This window comes from Lynx rufus, unplaced genomic scaffold (assembly GCF_022079265.1).
Source record: "Lynx rufus isolate CCGP_SWC_20201006 ecotype Redwood Valley unplaced genomic scaffold, mLynRuf1.p SCAF_12, whole genome shotgun sequence".
NCBI classification, from domain to species: domain Eukaryota; kingdom Metazoa; phylum Chordata; class Mammalia; order Carnivora; family Felidae; genus Lynx; species Lynx rufus.
Window position 1 is genome coordinate 51867995 of NW_025814826.1, and position 21837 is coordinate 51889831.

Sequence of the window (21837 nt, forward strand, 5' to 3'; positions counted from 1 at the left end):
GGGGAGGGAGGAAGCAGAGAAAAGCTTTTTCAGAGGACCGGAGGCTGGGGACTCGGGTGTCACTGGGAGAGAGAAGTGCCTGGGGGACAGTTCTGGTGGCCCGCGTCCAGCCTCCCTCCCCACGCTGGCGCAATCTCAGGGGCAGCATCTTGCCGCACAGGGGAGTTCTCGTCTTGAACCAATGGCATTTGAACCGAGAGCACGGGAGGAGCCGAGGCCCAGGGGTGCAGGGAGAGCCTCCCCGCTCTGCACCAGCGGCCGGCCGGGGGATCTGGAGCGTTGTGCAATGAGCGGAGGCAGGCTGCTGGGAGGAGAGGCCGGCTCCCAGGGCTGAGTGTGCCAGGGCGTGACTGAGCCGGCCCTGCAGCCCGCGGGCAGGGCGGAGTCGCCCAGAGATAAGCCAAGGCCTGGCTGTGAAGTGTTACTCAGGACAACGTTAAATCACTTCCTCGGAGCGGGTGTGAGGGGTGGCAGGTGGATGCTAGGTGCTTCCCAGGAGTGCTGAGGGCTCCCCAACCCCGCTCCGTGGCTCACGAGCCCTGCCATCAGGAGGAGCTCAGGCGCCGGCCTCCCCACCATGGCCCAGGGACAGGGCAGCATGAGCCGGTCAAGGCATGTGGGCAAGATCCGGAAACGCCTGGAAGATGTCAAGAGCCAGTGGGTCCGGCCGGCCAGGGCTGACTTCAGCGACAATGAGAGTGCCCGGCTGGCCACAGACGCCCTCCTGGATGGGGGTCCCGAGGCCTACTGGCAGGCACTGGGCCGGGAAGGTGAGGTAGACTTCTTGTCCTCGGTGGAGGCCCAGTACATCCAGGCCCAGGCCAAGCAGCCTCCTTGTGCCCCGGAGCCCCCAGGAGGGGCAGAGGCGGGTCCCAAGGGACTGGACTCCTGCTCCCTGCAGTCCGGTACCTACTTCCCCGTGGCCTCCGAGGGCAGCGAGCCGACCCTGTTGCACAGCTGGACCTCAGCCCAGAAGCCCTACCTGAAGGAAAAGTCCAGTGCCACCGTGTATTTCCAGACGGACAAGCACAACAACATCAGAGACCTCATTCGCCGCTGCATCACCCGGACCAGCCAGGTATCGGTGGTGGGGCCTGCGTCTCCGTGGCCATGGGGTGGGTTCTGGAAGAAGGGAAGAGGGGTGCCTCCTGCTTTAAGGGATGGAGTTCAGAAGACTGGGGTTTAGGATGGAGTCAGGGATGTTGTTCTCTGTCTCACCCCGGATCACTGACTTTCTGATCCCACCTGTCACAGTCTGGGTCCAGGCCACCACCACCCATCACTGGAACTCCTGTGATAGATTCCCGCCTGCCCCTCCTCTTCCATCTTGACTCCCCCCAACCACCCACCCAGTCGCCGTGTGGCAGTAGAGCACTTTTTCTATACTTCAAGTCTAACTTGGTCCCTTCCCTGCTTAGAGCACTCCGTGGCTCCCAATTGCCCAGAGTGAGAAGAGCAAGCTCCTTATAGCTCACAACCCTCTCCAGCTCCTCTCCCAGCTCTTGCCACTCAAAACTGAGGGACACGCAGATTCTCCAGCCCAAGGTGCTCTGTCTCCAGGGCGTTGCATGTGCTGTTCCCTCTGCCTGGGACCCTCTCACCTTCCCTGCTTGTCACCCAGCTGATGCCTACTCCTTCCTCAGGACTCAGCACCCAAGTCCTTTTCTCAGGAAGGCTCTCCTGAACTCCCCCGGCTGGGCCAGGTGCCTCCCCTCTGTGCTTCCGAATGAAGGGGCCCGTCCACTGCAGCATACACTTGTCCCCTGTCCCCTATTAGACCTGCCTGCCCACAAAGGACTGTGCAGCACCTGAATCCAGCTGGTGGTCAGATAGGGGACCGAATAGGCAGAGAGAAGGCTTCTCTCTCCCCAGGGTATTTACATTTTAATGCGTGACTTTAGAAGAAGAAAAAATATTTCAAGACCAGAGGTTGGCTGATAGAATTTCAGGCACGGTGACTGGCATTTGGTCAGTTCTCCCTATGCCCCAGAATCACAGGCCACACTGGCTATCTGCTGCAGCTGGGGAATGGACAGTAACTCATTCTACGGTGTGTAAAATAACCATTCTGAATAGAGCTTCAGATGCCCACTCCTCCCTCCTGAAGCTGCAGAGGGGCAAGAATAGGCTCAAAAAAGAACAAGCTGATATTTAAGCTCATTTTCTGCTAGGATCCCCAGTCTCATGACTGAATCCCCTCTGAAGTTCAGTACTGTGTGAGATCTGAAGGCTCCGGGGTGGGGGGGGGGGGATGGGAAAAAGCCCACATAACGTGGAGAGGCTGTGGGTGGATGGGGGAGGGAGGGAGTGGAGTTCTGAAAAGTTAAGTAAGGTTACAGTGGGTGGAGCATCGGCTTTTCAAGTCGCAATGCTGCTTCAGAGCAGTATTTCGTGTTTCAGTGACATGTCAGCATTAGAAATTGACAGATGGGCCCAGGCAGGCAGCCAGGAGGTCTGACACGGCCTGGGGCTGGCTGTGTGACCTAGGGCAAGTCCCTTGACCTCCCCAGGCTTCAGATTCCAGGCTGGACTAAGGTCTCTTCTAGCTCCCAGGGCCTGTTCCTAAGTGCGCTAGCTCTGGTCTCTCTGCGTGTGAAGTTCAGTGCCCTCCTGATGCATGGGGACCAGTGGTATTAGGGAGATTGTCAACCACAGCTCCAGGGAGTGAGGCTCCCTGGAAAGAAGCCAGGTTAGGGCTTGTGAAGCAATCCCCTGGCTGAGTCCCTCTTCTTCCCCCTCCTCCCCACCCAGCAAGGCTTCCCTCCCCTGTGGCCCTGAGGCTCCTGATGTCCTTTGTTTCACCAATATAGCATGTTATGCATTTAAGACAACACTTAACAATCTGAAGATGTCACCTGAAAGTAAGACTTTCCACCTCCACTTAGCTCGTGGGAAGGGCTGGCTCTGTGGTGCTAAGTGGCAGCCACCTCTTTGGGTGAGTTCCCTTTGCCACAGTCCCCACCACACCCTCTTGTCCCAGGCCACGCTCATGGCCTTCATGAGCTTCACCCATTTGGTTGCCCATCAACACACACACACACACACACACACACACACACACACACACAGGCTCGGGGCTGTCCTGGGCCCACAGAGAGCCCAGGGGGCCTGGAACCCAGTCACAGGCTGTGCCCCCTGCCTCGCCGCTCAGAACTGGAGGTGGTCGGGTTTGCATTCTCCTCCCGTGGTTTCAGCCTTCTGAAAGAACAGACAGAGCCCGCTCCGTGTTTTCCAGACCAGTTTGCACCAACTAGCGGGAACCATCCCCCTTTCCCTCCATGCTCACACTCCTTTATCCCATGAAGCCTAATTCACGGCCAGGCCCTGCAACCAGTTGGCAGAGCAGAACAAGAGGCCTTCCTGCCTCTGCCTGCCCGCTAGAGGAGAAGACATTGGTGTGAGCAGCCCTCTGTGCCCGGGAGGGGCTGGGAGGGTGACTAAGGCAAGCTTCACGGAAGAGGTGACCTCTGAGTTGAGTCTCAGAGGCTGAGTAAGGAGTCGTCAGGCAGAGAGGGAAGGGGAAAGGATTCCGGGCAAAGGTCGGGAGTGGGGAGGGGTTGGGTGTCCCAGGGGTGGGAAGGCACGCAGGCACAGAAATGACCGGCACGAATCGAGAAGTTTTTACTCACAGTTCCCTAGGAGCAGGACGCCACGCAGGACCCCACAGGAAGCACCCGGGTCCGTCGGGAGGCAGACAGAGCCAGGGGAATGCATGGGCACAGGCCCTTACTGTGCTTCTGCAAGAAAGGGGTGGGCAGGCAGTGTAGCTGGGGCCATCTCAGTGGGCTCTGGGCTGCAGGTGGTCCCTCGCTGTCCGGGACCCAGCCCTGGGGTCACGTAAGGCAGGGGGACTGTTGGCTTGGTGTGTGTTAGGTAAAGGAGGGGGTTGGGGTTGCTTGGTGTGGATTTCAAAGGCTCCTAGGCAAGGTGTTTTTGCTAGTCTTCAGGAATCAATTAACCCTGGATGGCAAAGCATCATAAAATATGGAAAAAGCATGATTTTAAAAAAAATGTTTATTTATTTTTGAGAGAGAGAGAGAACACGAACAGGGAAAGGGCAGAGAGAGAGGAGGACAGAGGATCTGATGCAAGCTCTGGGCTGACAGCAGAGAGCCCTACGTGGGGCTTGAACTCATGAACCCTGACATCAAGACCTTAGCCAAAGTTGGACAGTTAACCGGCTGAGCCACCCATGAGATCGCAAGAGCTGAAGTCAGACACTTAACAGACTGAGCCACCCTTGAGATCATGACCTAAGCCAAGGTCGGACACTTAACCAACTGAGCCACCCAGGCGCCCTGGAAAAACCGTGATTAATAATACATCCTCCAAGTGTGGTCAGGATCCCTGAGGGTTCCAAGATCCTGTCAGTGGGCCTGGGAGGCCATGCCCTCTCTAATCACTTATCCGTGTGAGGCCAGATTATCTTCATATGCTTCCACCCACACAACACAGCACAACAGATTGCTGCAGAAGCAGATACGAGAAGCCAGCTGTCTTCCATTAAGTCAGATACCACAGAGACTTGCAAAACTGTAAAGGAATGCCACTCCGCTCGCTGCGTGTGGCTGTTGTTGTTTTTGGAAAACAAAGGAGCATCAGCAGATAGAAGAGAAAGAGGAAAGAATAGAAACAGAAGCATTGAGTGGGGGGGGGGGGGTGGTAAGTGTTCCCAACAACTGTCCCCAACATGCCTGGGCCCCGCCAGGACCCAAATCCCATTTCCCGGTCTACACCCTGCCCTTCCCGAAGCATCAGGATCTTCAGCCCAGGAGGAGCTCACATCTGTCTGGCAGGTTGTGAGAGATTCTCAGCCAGGATTTGAGGTCCGCGCAGGATGACCCTTGCGTGTGGGTATTGCCCCAGCAGCCCAGCAGCCCCCTGGTGGGGTTCCTTGGTCTCACTGCGGCTCAGACACCCAGAGCTGGCCTGCCACACGGCACTTCCTCCCTTACAAGATGTCATCAAAGTGCTTCCTTCTTCTCAGCCAACCACACCCCGATGTGCTGGTCCAGCTGATTGGCCTACTTTATTTCTTTTTTATGTCCGTAGAGGTGTAGGCACTAATTTTAATCCTCTCCCATAATCTGGACTAAAACGTTTTTGCATGTTATTCTAACAGTATTCATACTTGCTCAGAATGCATATAAAAATCATAGTCATATTTAAACTATAAGCTAGAATAAAAACCTATGCTTTTTGCACATGGTTTCATTTCTATTATCTGGGCTTAGGGTTGGATGCACCTTGAATGATAGCTGATGCTCTATTTTTGAGCAGCGTTTTATCAGTAAAGAAACTGAGGCCCAGAGAGGGTATGTGGCTTGTCCAAAGCAGTCACCTCATCTCCAGTAGGACGGGAGCTGTCAGGGGCGTCTGGCTGGTTCAGTCTGTTAAGCATCTGACTCTTCGATTTTGGCTCAGGTTATGATCTCAAGGTCATGAGGTAGGGCAGCACAGAGCCTGCTTCGGATTCTCTCTCTTCTCTCTCTGCCCCTCTCCCCACTCTCTCTCTCTCTCTCAAAATAAACATACATACATACATACATACATACATAAATGAAGCTGTCACTTGGGCCCTACTTCCTCTGAAGTCTCTAAGGGAGGGTCCTGCCTTCCTCTCCCAGCTTCTGGTGGCTGCAGGCATTCCTCAGCTTGTGGCCACTTCACTCCAGCGTCCGCCTCCATTTTCACCTGGACTCCTCCTCTTCTCTCTGTCTCTCTCCTGGGTGTCTTTTATAAGGACATGTGCCACTGGATTTAGGACCTACTAGATATCCTGGATGATCTAATCTTGAGAGTCTTAATTGCACCCGCGAAGACTTCTTCCAAGTGAGGTCACGTCCATAGGTTCTGGTGGTTAGGATGTGGACATATCTTTCTGGAGTTCCTCATTCATCCTGCTATGCCATGTAAGGTAGCACATCCACGCAGGGGACTGAAGAGGGTATTGGCCTTGAATCAATCCAGCTGGGAAACAATCCCAACAGGAGGCAAACAGGATAAACCTAGATGTTGTGAGCCTGTATTTCCAAGCATCCCTTAAATCACTACGTGGGGTTATTTGCAAAGCTGCTCCCTTCTCTATTCAATCTGTCACCAACCTCATCTCTGGGAAACAAGGACTCACTGGAACACAATGGGAGGATTTACTGATCTCCTGGGGAGAGAGAACTGTCCCTTTTGTCAATACGTCCCTCAAGGAGGAGGCATTTATCTTTTGGCAGAGAGGGTCTCAGTTGTCCTTGGTACCATAAGTTTAAATATGTACAGACAATCCTATGATAACGGGGCCATCCATGGCTCTAAAGGAGTGTGGCCTCCCTATTAGAGCATCTTTTCTGATTTCTAACCTGGGCAGTTCCTTCCCCTGTCCAGAGACCCACATCATCTGAGCAGGAAGTCAGCTCCAAGTGGTACCAGACATCTCCTTCACCTGTTTCAGTGACCTTCTTCTTGTCCTTACTACTTCCCAGATGTTGATGGCCAACAAATCTCTATATCTCTATATATACTATAGAGAGACACAGAGTATACTCTCTATATATCTAGAGTATACTATATATACACTATATATAGCATATATACTATATAGCATATTATTATACATTAATATATAATAATATACTATATATATTATTAGAAAAATGGTGGAACGTTATTACAGGTAATGCTGAAAACTGCCCTAGTGCCCAGTCCAAACTTGACTGCTAGTTTTGGCTTTGTGCTGGCTGATGTGTCTACATACTACTGTCCCTCACTGGCAATCCTACTGGACATACTATCATTTTGTTCTCTGTTTTCCTTTTTTAACTGAATTCATTATTTGCCAATACACGTGTTGAGCATGGATTACACAGCAAGTTTTACCTCCGCATTTCACCCTTACAGTTTTCGTGTAACCATTATAATTATCATTTTTAATGGCTGCCTAATGACCCACTTGTCAATATGCCATGATTTGGGTATTGGGACAGACTTTTGATAGGGTGACAGACATCTGATTCTGCTCCAGTCCCACTGTGGGGGACTCTCCCATCATTCAGCAATTCTCTGACACCAGCTGGGTGTCTTGCAACCCAACACACACCAGTCCCGAGCCAAGATTGTCATCTGTGCTTCTGACCATTCTGACCAATCAGCTCAGACTGGACACTCCAACAACCCCCTCCTTGGACTTGATCAGCAGGCTAGAGTGGCTCAAAACAAAGAAACTTTTCACTTTCTAGACTACCAGTTTATTATAATGGATAGAACTCAGGTACAGTCAGATGGAAGATACAGGGCAAGGTATGGGGAAGGGCACAGAACTTCCATGCCTTCTCTGAGCACTCTGCTCTGCCCAAATCACCAACCCAGAAACTCTCTAAACCTGTCCTTTTGGGGTGTTTAGTGGGCTTCATTACACAGGCATAATTGATTGCATCATCGGCATTGGGGGTTGATTCAACCTCCAGCCCCTCTCTCTTTCCCTGGGGGGAGGGTGGTGGGAGGGACAGAAAACTCCAACCCTCTAATCACTGAGTTGGTTCCCCTGGCAACCAGTTCCCATCCAAAAGCCACCTCATTAACATAACAAAGGATCTCTCTCCTTCAGCTCTCACCACTTAGGAAATTCCAAGTGTTTCTGGTGCCAGAAACAGGGTCAGAGACCATACATTTCTTTTTATAAATCACATTACTGTGGAAAACAACCCCAAGCAAGTTTAAGAAGGGAACATGTACTGACATCTACGGTGGGAAAGTGAAGGGTAGGACTGGCTTCATTTTCGGGCAGACTGTTCCCACGTGATGGCGAGCTGGCCGCTAGCAGCAGTAGCTCAGAATCTAGTTCAGAATCGGTTAGCTGAGCCACCCAGTAGCAAGAACGCCTCCTTTCCCCCAGAAGTCCTGAAGTCCTGAACCGGCTCTTCTTAGACTAACTTAGATCATGTGAGCGGCCCCGGGCCAATCACTGTGGCCAGCAGGGGATGCAGTGCTCTCACTGGTCTGGCCTTGGTGATGTGCCCTCCCTGTGCCCAATCCAGCGCAAGGCAATGGCCCCACCCAAACCACATTGCTTGTGGAGCAGAGGGGATTCCTTAAAGCCAAGGTTCGGTCCTGCTGGCTGGAGGAGGGATGGTTGCTTGGCCCGGCAGGCACACACTCGTGTCCCCCGCTTTGCTGGATGTCTCGAGCTCCCTCCTCCCCAGGATTCCGTTATGACAGAGGAGGCAGTAAACTGCTGGCTGAGCAGGACTCCCTTCTCCATCCCACTGGGGCAGCTCAGCCTAGTCTAGTCTATAACAGGGTCTCCACGGGGATTTTGTTTGAGGCGAGGATTGTGTGGCTTACCGCCATTTGAAGGCCAGTGGCCTTGGAGCGCCTTCGAGCTCCACATGACTGAGCAACCATGTCGTTAAATCTATCTCTCTGCCCAAAACCTGCCTGGCCGCCTCCTCTTGTTCTTCTCATCCCCTCCTTGCGTTCGGTCTCTACCTTTCTCTCCTTCCTCCTGTGCCTGCTGCACCAACAGTGGACCAAGTGGCCACAGGGTGTGTGGTTGGACTGGAGAGATGGAATTAGCACAGAGGCCTCCACAACGGCTCTTTCCCTTGAATGCTGCCCTGGCAGAGCATTCCCCCCCCCCCCACCCCGTCCCTGTTTCTTTTTCCTGCAGCCCCACAGAAGTGAGAAGGGCTCTCTTAGCCCCACTGGGATTCAGGAAGTTTGGCTGCAACCATTTAGCACGGGGCCCCTGACTCTTTTTGTTTCCACCTTTCCACCCTGGCCCAGGTCTTGGCCATCCTGATGGATGTGTTCACGGATGTAGAGATCTTCTGTGACATTCTAGAGGCCGCAAACAAGCGCGGGGTGTTTGTCTGTGTGCTGCTGGACCAGGGAGGTGTAAAGCTCTTCCAAGAGATGTGTGACAAAGTCCAGATCTCTGACAGCCACCTCAAGGTAGGGGCTCCCAATGAGAATCCAAAAGGTATTTTGTATTGGGGTAGTATAGCTGGGGGTGCCTGGGTGGCTTGGTCGGTTAAGTGCCTGACTTTGGCTCAGGTCATGATCTCACAGCTGGTGAGTTCGACCACCGCAAGGGGCTCTGTGCTGACAGCTCAGAGCCTGGAGTCGGCTTCGGATTCTGCCTCCGGCTCTCTCTCTGCCCCTCCCCCACCTCAAATATAAATAAACATTAAAATTTTTTAAAAAAGGGATAGTATAGCTTATGCCACGCTAACAGATCCCCCCATCTCAATGGCTTAACGTAATAAAGGTTTATTTCTTGCTCAAAGTCCAGTGTAGGACAGACCGCCCTCCCCATCTTGTAGCTACGCCATAAGGAATACCTGGCCTCCAAGATGGCAGCGACAGGGAGAGAGAGAACAGGAGGACCCCCGCAGCACTTGACCACGAACGGACTCCATCGCTCCCACATATAGCCCTTTGGCCTCACACAGATACACGGGGGCTGGGAACTGCAAGGAGCCCATGGATATCCCGTGGGCAGCAATCTCTGCAGATGCTTTTTCTCCCCTTGGCTGACACCCAGTGGCCACACGTCATAGGCCAGGGCGACAACATCCAGTCCTGCTTGGTGCATGTCTAGGACTCCCCAGCCCCACCAGAAAGCTGATCCTCTTGGACTGAACCCAACTCCCCACTTCCTTCTTCTGGCAATCAGAAAAGAAACCCAGAGATGAGAGTTCATTTAGTCATGTCACATTTAGGGCTTCATCTACTTCTACCTGGGCCAAGTGGCCATTCTTCTGTTCATATCTGGTTAATCGCATGGACTGTGTCACACACCCAGTGATCCATCCAAAAACAAGGACTGCAGCCCAAATTCCAAATACCAGAGACTGAAATCTTCAGCCTTGCCTAGGGGAACACCTCGATCTTTGAACCTTTATTGTGTTGTTTTGTACAGGGCATTCTCTGTACGAATTTGTTGTGGTTATAAAACAATTAGCAAAACAGCTTCCATTTGTATTTATTTTCTATTCCATATCTCTACCCCATGTTTTTCCTCCTCAAAATCCATTCCTTTCAAAAATAAATCTGTTGGAGAAGTGAAAAAAAACCAAAAAACATAGAGAAGGACATTGCGGCCCATATTAAGGCCAAATGTAAATTCAAGGTCAAATGTAAAACCACCCAGTTTTTATAAGCAGACCCAGCTGAACAGCAGCACATGGGTAGTTCCTCTGGCGACTCTCCTCTAGCTCAGGCAAGGCCAGCCTCCGGGAGAGAGACCCTGCTCTCCTCCCCTCCCCTCCTCACTACCTGGGATGCCGCTGAGTTCAGCCACCTCCTGGACCAGCAGGCCTCAGGGTCCTCTGATTACTGCGTCTGCTTGACGTTACCTGGGTCACACCTCCTCGACATGAGGTCATCAAAACAGGCCTAGAGAGTCAGCACAGGCCTTGCCTCCATGGCCCACATCAGCTACACGTAACAGTCCTCTGACCACCAAGGGACAGTGGGATGTGGTCCTCCCGTCAACATGTCATAGAGCTTACGGAGAGGCTGGGAGTCACTGTTGGAGGCATTAGGCATCCCCTTCCCAGAGCCCGCACAGCCACTAAAGACATTCATGGGACCCCACCAGTATCCCACCTTCCTTGGAGACCCCTGTGATTTGCCTGTCTTTTCATTACTCCAGCCTCCCAAGGGTTCTGGCTGATGGCCGGGGGAGCAGGTGTTCCTGGGGGAGAAAGGGACAAACAGAGCCACCCCTTCTGGCTGCACTTCCCTCTGACTAGCTTGGGGTCAGGGACTCATGTCACTTACAAGGCAAGGCTGGGCTTGCCAGGCCTCTGGAGTCCATGGGAGCCTAGACTAAGGGCTGTATGGGCATTAGGCCCTCATCTTTCTTCTATTTTCTGCTTTGTTTAAATTCTACCATCTCCCCTTTCCTTTTTTTTTTTTTTTTTGTCTTTCCCATTACTCACATAATATCAGGACAATGAAAAGAATTTAGAAAATTCAGCCAAGGGAAAAATAAAAATGGCCTATGATCCTACCAATTAAAGATAACCCCTCCTGTTGATGTCTTAGTGAGCATCCTTCCAGATGTTTTCCTAGAGAAACATGTATGTATACATAGTGACAGCTTGATTCTCCTTGTGACAGAACATTTCCATCCGGAGTGTGGAAGGAGAGGTATACTGTGCCAAATCAGGCCGGAAGTTCGCCGGCCAAATCCAGGAGAAGTTTATCATCTCGGACTGGAGATACGTGCTGTCTGGGTCGTACAGGTGCGTGCCGGGTTTCACCTATCGAAGGCTTGGAGGAGGCCCAGGCTGAGCGCGATACACGGCAGCCCCTGCCACTCGGGCCCACACACCCCTACCAGTCCTGTGCCCGGCAGGACTGGGACTTTATCACATACATGAGGCGGGAGGCAGTACCAGTCTGGGCAGAAGAGGGAAATCTGGACGCTTCCTGGTGGAGCTTCAGGCTCCAGAGGCACTTCCAGTTTCCCTTCGGATTGCCATAGGACATAGAATTTTCTTTTTGCCTCCTCAGCTCTCTCAGGCACGATTGTAAAACTATGCAATTTGCTTTGAGCCGTGTGTATGTGTGTGTGTCCTAGTTTATTTTCAGAAGTGTGTCCAAATTCCATGGGATCTAAGGCTGGTGCTAGGGACAGGGAGTGGCAGCAGCCCAGACTGGAAGTCAGACGACAGAGGTTCAATTCCCAGCTTTGTAGCTTCCTGGCTGGGTGACCTTGGGCAAGGCACCACACCGCTCTGTTCCTTCATTCATCGGACAGCTACGTAAAGCCCTCCTGGGTACATACCAGGCACGCTCCGGGCTGGGGTACCCTTCTGGAGCTCCCAGTAACCCCAAGGAGATAAACAACAGCCAGATCAGAGGCACCAGACTGGCTCAGTCAGTAGAGCATGTGCCTCTTGATCTTGGGGTTGTAAGTTCAAGCCCCACGTTAGGCATAGAAATTACTTAAAAAAAAAAAAAAAGCAGCACATAGAGAGTGATGGGAGCCTGGGAAGAGGTGGCTGGGGTGGGCTGAGGTTCCCCTTTGCTCTCCTCTGGGCCTCTCTCTCTCCACCTTTTCTGGGTCTTGTTTCCCTCAGCCGTGCAGCACCGGAGCTGAATGCAGTGTGGTCCGTCTGCAGGGGGACGTGGTTGTTTCATGGCTTCTATACCGGGAAGGGCTCTGACGAGAGGCAGTCCTCAGGGACCACCTCCAGCGTCCGGGGGTCACTGAGCCCCAAGGGCATTTCTACCCACAGCTTCTCTCCGCGGCGCATTGTGCAAAAGGAAGGCCACCTGCTTCTGATCCTTGGGCCCTGCATCCAGCACTCGGTTGTTCCCTAAGAGGCTGAGGTGGGGCTGAGCTACCCTCCCCAAGTGGCTAAAACCAGCTTCGCAGCTTTTGTCCATCAAGGCATAAAGCTCTGGCTGGGACCCAGTTTGGCCTCACACCCCACATCAGGACTTGAGGCTTCTGACCTTGGCCTCTGACCTTGACCAAGCTGCCACTAGACCTGTTTTGCCACCTGGATGGGAAGGGTCAGATCTCTATCTGGGCAGCTGCCCCAGACCCAAGGAGCCAAGCCTGGAAGCAGGGGCCCACCATAGCTGAGGAGTTTTCTCTCTCTCTCCCTCCCTCCCTCTTTTTTTTTTTTACAGGGAAATTCACATAACATAAAATTAGCCACTTTAAATGTGTAATTCAGTGGCATTTAGTACATTCACTGTGTGTGCAACCATTACCATTGTCTAGTTCCAAAATATTGTTATCACCTCCAGAAAAAACCCATACCCACTATATGGGGAGGAAAAACTTCTTTTTCCTATTACCCTTCTAGGTTTTTTGCCTGGGGCCTGTAAATTAAACAAGATAAGGTAATAAGAGAAAAGCATATGGACTTGTTTATAAGTTTTATGTGGCATATGTAGCCTCCATAAAGAAATGATCCTAAGACATGGTTGAGCCTGAGCATTTTTTATATGAGGTTTGATGAAGAGTAGAAAGTCCTGGAAAGTCGTGGAAATTGTGGTAGAACAAAAGGGTATAAGCTCCAGGTAGTTACTGGGGAAATGTAGCAAAAGGCCTCTTCATTCGATTCTTCCGCTGACTTCAGGGACAGAGAAAGAAATTCTGAAAGAGAAAATGAAGAGGAGGAAAAGTCTCTCCTCTTATTCTAAATAGGGAGAGTTAAGCCTGTTTTCATTTGTATTTGCTCTCACAGGGCTCAGCACGCAGGGGCGGCCCTTGCCCTTGGTAGGGGCAGAAGGAAGCAGAGCCAACCTTGTTGAGCTTTGTGCCAGACCCTTGGCCAGGTGTGGTCAGACATTTCGTAAGGATTGACAAGCCTTTGAAGGAGGCCTTATTCCTCCAGTTGACAGATGGGGGAGCTGAGGCACAGAGAGGGTGGGTGATTGGCCCAGGGTCACCAGTTTCCTTGGCTAGGATCTCTGGCTCTCCTAGAGAGAGCTCGTCCTCTCTGCTACTGGGCTTGTCCTCCGGATACGGGAGGTGTCAGGAGGAGGGTGGCAGTGGGCTTGAAGACATGCAAGGCCGTTCCTGAGAACTGAAGAATCTGGGGAGAGTGCAGGGCGGCAACTATCACTTGTTTTGCACTCAGCTCTCAAGGGGGACCTGTTTGCCAGGCTTTCCGAAAATCCTTTTCCTTGGGACTCTCAGAGTTGTCTCCAGTTAAAACACAGTTAAAGCAGTCTCTATTTCATTCTTTCAATCCAGCTATCCCTGGACTTCAGATATTTTGGCCCTGGTTGCACCCAGTTCAAACTGAAGAGCTCTGTCCGCATCTTCAGCCGAGGGGTGGGGGTGAGGTTGGGGGGCTCGTATGTATTTCAACATTTAAGCTCTTGTAGAAAGTCTTACCCCAGCACAGGCACTGTGCCAGGTCTGGGGACACAGAGCTCTTCTCTGTCATCAAAAAATATGGATAAATGGCTGTAGAGCGGTGTGATATGTGCTGTAAGATCAGCATGAGCTAGGGGCGCCTGGGTGGCGCAGTCGGTTAAGCGTCCGACTTCAGCCAGGTCACGATCTCGCGGTCCGTGAGTTTGAGCCCCGCGTCAGGCTCTGGGCTGATGGCTCGGAGCCTGGAGCCTGTTTCCGATTCTGTGTCTCCCTCTCTCTCTGCCCCTCCCCCGTTCATGCTCTGTCTCTCTCTGTCCCAAAAATAAATAAACGTTGAAAAAAAAATTTTTTTTTAAAAAAAAAGATCAGCATGAGCTAAGAAGGTGCTCGGGGGGTCAACCAGGAGGAAGCTCCCACTTCCTAATGGCAGGTCCAGGGGTGGGGCCTTGGTGGGCACAGCATGAGAACCTAACTGGCCCTGATGCCATTCCTGCCCCGAGCCGCCCTTCCACCTCTGGACTTTCTCCACCAGGAACAGAAAGATTTTTAAATTCAAACCAGATCAAATCACTTGCATCCTGAAAATCCTTCCAGACTTGTCACTGCTCCTAGAAATGAAAAAAAAAAAAAAAAAATTCATTCTTACCATGGCCTGTGTCTCAGCAGGATTTTCCTTCCCCTCCACTGTGCTGTGGCCACACTGTTTTCCTCCAGGTCTTTCATGCTCTTTCACACCTCAGGGCCTTTGCACTTGCTGATTATTTACTCTGCTGGAGAGGTCATTCCTGCTGTCTTTATCCTGCTAATTCTTTATCTTATAGCTTCCAGATCATCCCCTAGAGAGCTTCTCTGTGGGCTTGTTTAGCCAAGATGGAAACATGATGTCAGAACCTGGATTGGGTCTGTTTTCTTCTCAATCGCATTCCTGGCGTGAAGTACAGTTAATCAGGTGCCTGAGTTTCATATATGACCATAAATATCTGTTGAACGAATGAACGAATGAATGTCCACATTAGGTCCTGGTCATCCAGTGTAGCTAGAGGAACAAAGTTTTTCAAACTGTGTGCATCATCAATCCATTAGCAGGATAGGAAGTCAGTTTAGTGGAGGATGCCTGGAAATTTTCTTAATAGTGAAATAGGATAGAATAAACATAATGAGAGCAGACCAAGGTAAGGGATGTTCTGGAAACTGTTGCAGGGGCATGTATGTGTTTGTATGCGTGAGTAGGTCATGACGTAAAATGTATTTCTCCAAGATTAGCTGAGATAAGTCTGAAGGAGAGGCAGGGAGGACTTGCCCTGCCAGAGATCAACACTTGTCATGGAGCTCGAGTGATGAAGACGATGTGACTCTGGAGGAGCAGACTGACAAGTGGAACAGAGCAGAAAGCCCAGAGAGAGACCTGCACGTGATGGGGCATGTCAGGGCATGGGGAAAGGAAAAAAAATCTCCATACAGAAAGTATATATACCAAACACATATACAAAAAAAAAAAAAAAATCACCCTCCAATAGATTAAAAGGCCTTAAATGTCAAAAACAAACTTTAAAACTCTTAGTAGAAAAGAATACATGAATATCATTTAGCCCTTAGGATAAGGATTACGTGTCTTTTTTTTTAATTTTATTTAAAAAAAGTTTTAATGTTTACTCATTTTTGAGACAGAGAGAGACACAGCATGAAGAGAGAGAGAGAGACAAAGCACAAGCGGGGGAGGGTTAGAGAGAGGGAGACAGAATCCGAAGCAGGCTCCAGGCTCTGAGCTGTCAGCACAGAGCCCAATGCAGGGCTCATCCCCACGAACTGCGAGATTATGACCTGAGCTGAAGTCAGACGCTTACCCAACTGAGCCACCCAGGTGCCCCCAAAGATTAAGTATTTTAATACAGACACCCCTCTTTTGTGTTAAGCAGAACACAAAAGAGCCTTGCCTATAAAAGATTGCTAAATCGGACTATATTACAATCAAGAACTTTGGTTCATTGAAAGATATCTGGAGGAAAGTGAAAAGTCAGATTACAAAGTGAGAGCAGGTTTTCATGATGCCCTGAGAAGATTTGTGTCGAGAACCACAAAGAACTCCTAGGAATCACAAGAGCAGAGCAGGGCAAGGAAAAGTGGGCAAGAGGCATGAGCGGGCGTTTCGGCCAGGAGCAAACATGTGTGAAAACATGATGAGGTGTTCCGCATCATCAGTGACCAGGAAAGTGCAAATCAAGGCTAGAATGAGTTGCCATTTTATTCCTTTTCAACAAGCAAAAAAGATAAGACCGACAATACCAAATGCTGGATGTACAGGATCTTTTCTACATTGCTGATGGGACTGTAAATCTAGACAGTGACTTTCAACAGAGTTAGGAGTTTTCTCCTAAAGCTGACTATTCACCTGGTTTATAATCCAGCAATTCCCCCTAGGTATGTTTCCAAGAGAATGAGCCCATGGTACAGTAAAAGACATATGTAAGAATGTTCATTAGAGCACCGGTCACAACAGAAATATAGCAGAAGCAATCCAAATGCCTGTCAATGGGAGAATGGAGAAATAAACCATCATCTAGCCACTAGTGGAATATTATACAGCAATCAAAAATGGAGTACTGAAACAGATAACATGGCTAAATCTTAGCAATATAATATTAAGTGAAAAAAATCGCCAAATACTACATATACTTTAAAAACAACTAAGACATTTTCTTTCCAGAACACATAAAACTTTTTTTGTTTTTTGTAATAGAGAAAAGAAAGTATAGGAGCTATGCCACAGGATTCAGGATGATGATTCCTTCTTTAAAATTTTTTTTTTCAACGTTTATTTATTTTTGGGACAGAGAGAGACAGAGCATGAACGGGCGAGGGGCAGAGAGAGAGGGAGACACAGAATCGGAAACAGGCTCCAGGCTCCGAGCCATCAGCCCAGAGCCCGACGCAGGGCTCGAACTCACGGACCGCGAGATCGTGACCTGGCTGAAGTCGGACGCTTAACCGACTGCGCCACCCAGGCGCCCCTATGATTCCTTCTTTTGGGGGGCCCTGGAAAATGGGTTGCTGGGAGGGACCCTTATGATTAGATGCTGGTTGTTGCCAAGATGCTAGCTTTTTATTTTAGGTGGTGGGTTCATTGGTGCTTATTACATTATTTAAAATAACCAAGTAAATAGCTACATAAATTAAAATGGGCCAAGAATAGACCAGTCATGAGAGTTGCTCTTGAGCCAAAGATTGTGAAAGTCATTTCCATGTATGAAGTGCCAAAAAGCAATAGAAATGAAGTGTATTTCTTACCATGGGTGGTGATAGGAAAAGAGTAAAAACTAGAGCACAGGACGAATGGCCATGTGGGTGTGCGGGAGGGGGACCCCAGCACAGTGCGCAGGCACGCAGGGGCTACAGCGACCCACAAGGGACCTGAGTGTGGGGTGCAGGGGCCGTGGGGGTCCGAAGAGTTGCTAAGGCACCTTTGCACGTGTTTTGTTGCGTAAAGCATGCAGTAGCTTGGCCTAATCTAGTCTGATTTCAAACTACACAGGGCGATTGATTTCTTAGCATAGCCAAGGGTCCCCTGTCCCCATATTTGCCGCCTTCCCTGTCACCTGGCTGGCCCTAGCCCAGCATCAGCTGCTCACCTCTCTGGGGTGTGTGGGAGGCTCCTCCCCGGTGGGAGGCGGGGTTTAAACAAAGCCTCCTTGTTCCTCCCAGGATTGCTGCAGCCCGCTTGGGCCCTGCCCTGCCTCACCGGGAAGGGACTCTGCAGGCTGGGCTAGGCTGGTGGGGGGGTGGCTGAGACCATTGGTGGGGGTCAATCCTGTCCCCCCCCCCAGCAACCATGTCTCCCTGTGACCACCCTGCCACCTTTGCTCCCCACACCTGGGTTCCCATTATTAGGGACCCAGAAATCTCTAACCTGACCCTTCTGGTGGGTCTTCTGTGCTGTCACCAGGCACAGAAGGGGGTGTGGATGTGGGGCAGGGAGAGATAATGTGGGGGCTTTTCCATCAGAGATAAAAAGGAATTTGGTTCAATCACGGGATCGTGAAAAGTAATCCATAAATGCCTTCAGAATTTTATTTTCATTTAATACCAGTACACAGAGGGAGGGCCACGGTCCCTGCTGGAGGGTGTCCTCCCTGGGGGTCCGGGCGAAGCGTGCCCAAGTTGTGTCATTCTGGTGCTTGTGGGCCCGCCTTGTGTTCTCCCTTCCACCTCCCACCTCCTGAACAGCATGTGATCCTCCCTCCCCTCCCACCCCTTTGGGTCCAGGTGCTTGAGCGGGGCCCACACCCTTAAGGCTTTCAAGAGAACACAGCCCCTGCCTTCTAAGGAGCGGCCGCTTTCTTGCGGTGCCTTCCCCAGACGCCTCTTCGTTCAGAAGAGGCAGGCGTTCCCACATTTCACAAGTGGCTTCAGCAGCTAGGGGACCGACTCATCGGCACAGAGCTGGGGACACTGAGACTCAGCTGTCAGCCCTTTTGTGCTTCCGCAGGGATGGCCAGCATCTGAGCACCGGGATTCAACCTGGTGCCTTTACCGTTCACCTGCAAACGTTTGCTGGTTTCTGAGCTTCGGTCTTGCCATCGGTGAGGGAGCTCCTACGGCCACCCTGCACGGGTGCTGCCAGGATGAAATGGGGTCCTTCCCACAGCCCGGCGGTCAGCCCACCTTCCCACTCCCACCCCTCACGCTCCTCTTCCCCTGCAGCTTCACCTGGCTCTGTGGCCACGTCCACCGGAACATCCTCTCCAAGTTCACGGGCCCGGCGGTGGAGCTGTTTGACGAGGAGTTCCGCCACCTCTACGCCTCCTCCAAGCCCGTGATGGGCCCAAAGTCTCCCAGGCTGACGGCCCCCCTCCAGCCCAGAGCCGGCCACAGCCCCCCGCCCGGCCGCCTCAGTGGCAGTAGCTGCTCCGCCAGCGACCACACGTCCTCCAACCCCTTCAGCAGCCCCTCGACGGGCAGCAACCCCCAGAACCGGACTCTGTCGGCGTCGTCGGGGCCAGGCAGTCCCCTGGCTCCAAACCCACCTCCGCCCCCCAGGCCTCAGCCCCACCACGGCCCCTGGGGGGCCCCGAGCCCACAGACCCACTTCTGCCCGAGGCCCCACGACAGCACGCCGGCTCCCTACAGCAACCTCAACGCCTACAGGCCCACTCGGCTGCAGCTCGAGCAGCTGGGCTTGGTGCCCAGGGCGGCCCACATCTGGAGGCCGTTTCTACAGGCCTCCCCTCATTTCTGAAGGGTCTCTTCCTCCAGCAGCACACCCTCCCCCCCACACGCCGCCACCCAGGGCTGGGGCCGGGCATTCCTGGGCTGTCTGGCCCAAGGACCCCACCTCAATACTAGCAGCTTTGAACGTGCATCCCTTTGAGCTGAAAGTGCTTAGACAACATTGTCCTCTGTGTTTGAATGTTCCCAGGCCTGAGACCATTCACTGGCCGACACCCACCAGATCCTGGGCTTCCCTCTCTAGTTTGGCCTGTGGAGCACATTCCAGAAAGTTCCGGGTTGGGGGGTGGGGTGGGGAGCTAGAGAACAAAATCATGAAAATAGAGTCCTTTTCCTCCAGAGAGCAGCCAGTCCTTTAATAATAATGTTTCCTGAATCTCTGAGACGTAAGAAGGGGCGGATGCAGCCCCAGTTTGACATATGGGTAAACTGAGGCACTAAAGGTACGCTGAGGGTGGGACCAAGGTACTCCTGTTTCCCAGTGCTCGGGAATGGCCCACTCTACAGAGATTCCACAGGTATGGGAACATTCTGAATGTTTCTGGGAAAGTATCCCTGGCCCGATGAATTAGGCCCCAGAACGTGCGGCTGTAAGCAGTGTGGGGCCAGCTGAAACTGTAGCCACCAGGGATGGGGTGAGCCAAGGTGACGAGGGGATGAAGTTCTGCAGCTCAGCTTCTGGCATCAGGGAGCCTTGGGCTGGCCTAGAGTCCCCCCGGTCCGGGCCAGTCCCTGGGGCTTGAGTTGTCAGTGTCCAGCACGGCCTTGAGCAACCATGGAGGGCTCAGCATTGATCCTGCAGCCCCCTCACAGACAGACCCAGGAGCCTCTGTCTGGCTCATTGACATCCTGAGAAAGGGTGCTGGGCCCTCACAAGCCCCATCGTTCATTCATTATCAGAGTCACAGCACGTCCTTTGTTCCTGAGGTGGTACCAGATCTCGAGGGCACAGCCTAGCTGGGGTACAAAGAATACATACAGCAAGCTGAGGGAGCACTGGGAGGGCCAGGCAGCCCACTTTGGGGACCTCAGGGGACACGTGGGAGGGAGGTGACAGGTAACGAGACCCAATGAACAAGGGTGTTATAGCTGGGGGGAGGGATGGAACCCAGGCTATTCTAGCCTGACAGAAGCAGCCACAGAGACGCGCAGGCAACTTCCTGTTTCCATGCCCTCCTGCCACCAACTCATCTCAGCAAATGTCTTGCTGTTGCCTGTTTCTGGCTCAGAAGCTTTGCTTTTGTCGTGGAGGGCTGGGAGGACAGAGCCCTTCCTCCCGCTGGCTCCTGAACCCCGACAGCTCATGGCGCCCCAAGTTACGCTCTACAGAGAGAACCCCCCTTCAGCCCATACCTGTTTGTCCAGTACTCCTGGCAAAGGCACCTTTGCTTCTGTTTTCTTTTAAATAGCATTCCTGTCCTCATTTTACTTTTTTTCTCCTTAGTTCCCTGAAAGTCCAACCCAAAACCCCTTTGGTTCCTAAAGTTTCTTTAAACCCCAGTCCTGATGTGCTGTCTTCCTACTGACCGCGGTGATGAGGCTAGAACAATCAGGGGCTGCGGAAGGTTCTAAAGTGAGTTCCACAGTCTGCTGAGGAAGTTTCAGGAAGGTAGAGACTTCTGGGGGCCAACAGCCCCAAAGGACCACTCCTGCCTCTGTCTGTGTCTGGCTTGGCCTGAGTGGAGAGGAGCAAGCCCTCTTGCGCCCCGTCACTCTCCACCAGCCTGTCATCTTAGGGGTTCACAAATACTGTTTCTCCTCCTCTGGACACCTTTGCCACGTGTGACCCCTGCCTGCTGGGAAATTAGCCGTGGCTGGTGCAATACGAGAAATGTTGAGGATCACTTTCCGGCAGAAGTTTGAAGAGCCTGGGTGCAGCTGGCTATGCACGAGCACGCCTCAGATGGAGCCCCCCCCCCCCCCGCCCCCGCCAGCCCAGATTCCTGAGACCCTGGTGAGCAGGACCTCCCACTTCTACCCGACCCTCAGTGGATAAGCAGCGTGAGCCAGAAATAAACCTTTGTGTGTAAGCCACTGAGATTGGGGGTTATTTCTTCCTGCACCATGATCTAGCCTAGCCTGATACAAGGCTGGGACCCACTCACGTGAGGCCGGGCCTTTCCTTTGTGGGACTGCATTTCCAAGGGCCCCCAGCCCTGAGCTCTCATTCCGAGACACTATTTCCACCAGAGACTGGGAGGGTTTTACACCCATGGCAAGGGGATGGCCGAAGATCAAAATAAACCCTTATTGGAGTTTCCAATGCTCCCGAGCTCACTTTGCCCCATCTTTAATTCTGCTCTGGACTAGAATCACACCTGCACCTGCCTTGCAGGCCTGCTTGCTGTGGGCCGTCCCAAACATGGCGTCTCTACTGCAGCGTGAAACTCAACACCAGCAATGGAGCACCCCCCGTGGGTGTGCCGGGCACCATTCTGGTGCCAGGCAGAGACTCAGACTCACATCTGTCCTGGAGAACTCCCAAGTCAGCGGAGAGGTGACACCTACATGAACCACCACCATGAAGAACATGAGAGAATGAGAGAAATAGTTCAATAGTGTTCATCCAGGGGGCATGGCAGAGATGGGGGGGGTCCACTTATGGCCACATGCACACCCCATACCAGGGATTAGGGGTCACATTATCCACCTGTACCATTATCAGCCAGGACCGGAAGTGTTGGTTCCCCAAGCCTCCCCTAGGAATTATCTGTACTATTCATTTGGTCCTCACCAGATACTGATCCTCCTATCTGCACTGTAAGAGCCCA

The 21837-nt window shown here is 52.1% G+C and overlaps 1 protein-coding gene across 1 annotated transcript; it reads left to right on the forward strand.

Annotated features, from left to right (window-relative positions):
- The first annotated feature begins 598 nt into the window (after positions 1–598).
- On the forward strand, positions 599–19076 carry FAM83A (family with sequence similarity 83 member A). The gene is made up of 4 exons (XM_047073807.1): positions 599–1078; positions 8776–8943; positions 11119–11243; positions 18542–19076. The coding sequence occupies exons 1-4, from the start codon at positions 599–601 to the stop codon at positions 19074–19076; spliced, it is 1308 nt and encodes a 435-aa protein (XP_046929763.1).
- Positions 19077–21837: the final 2761 nt, after the last annotated feature.

Excerpts from the sequence above, each read along its gene's own strand:
- FAM83A (XM_047073807.1), top strand. The coding sequence starts at position 599 with ATGAGCCGGTCAAGGCATGTGGGCAAGATCCGGAAACGCCTGGAAGAT. Across the intron at positions 1,079-8,775 it reads GCATCACCCGGACCAGCCAG|GTCTTGGCCATCCTGATGGA; the intron begins GTATCGGTGGTG and ends ACCCTGGCCCAG. Across the intron at positions 11,244-18,541 it reads GTGCTGTCTGGGTCGTACAG|CTTCACCTGGCTCTGTGGCC; the intron begins GTGCGTGCCGGG and ends CTTCCCCTGCAG.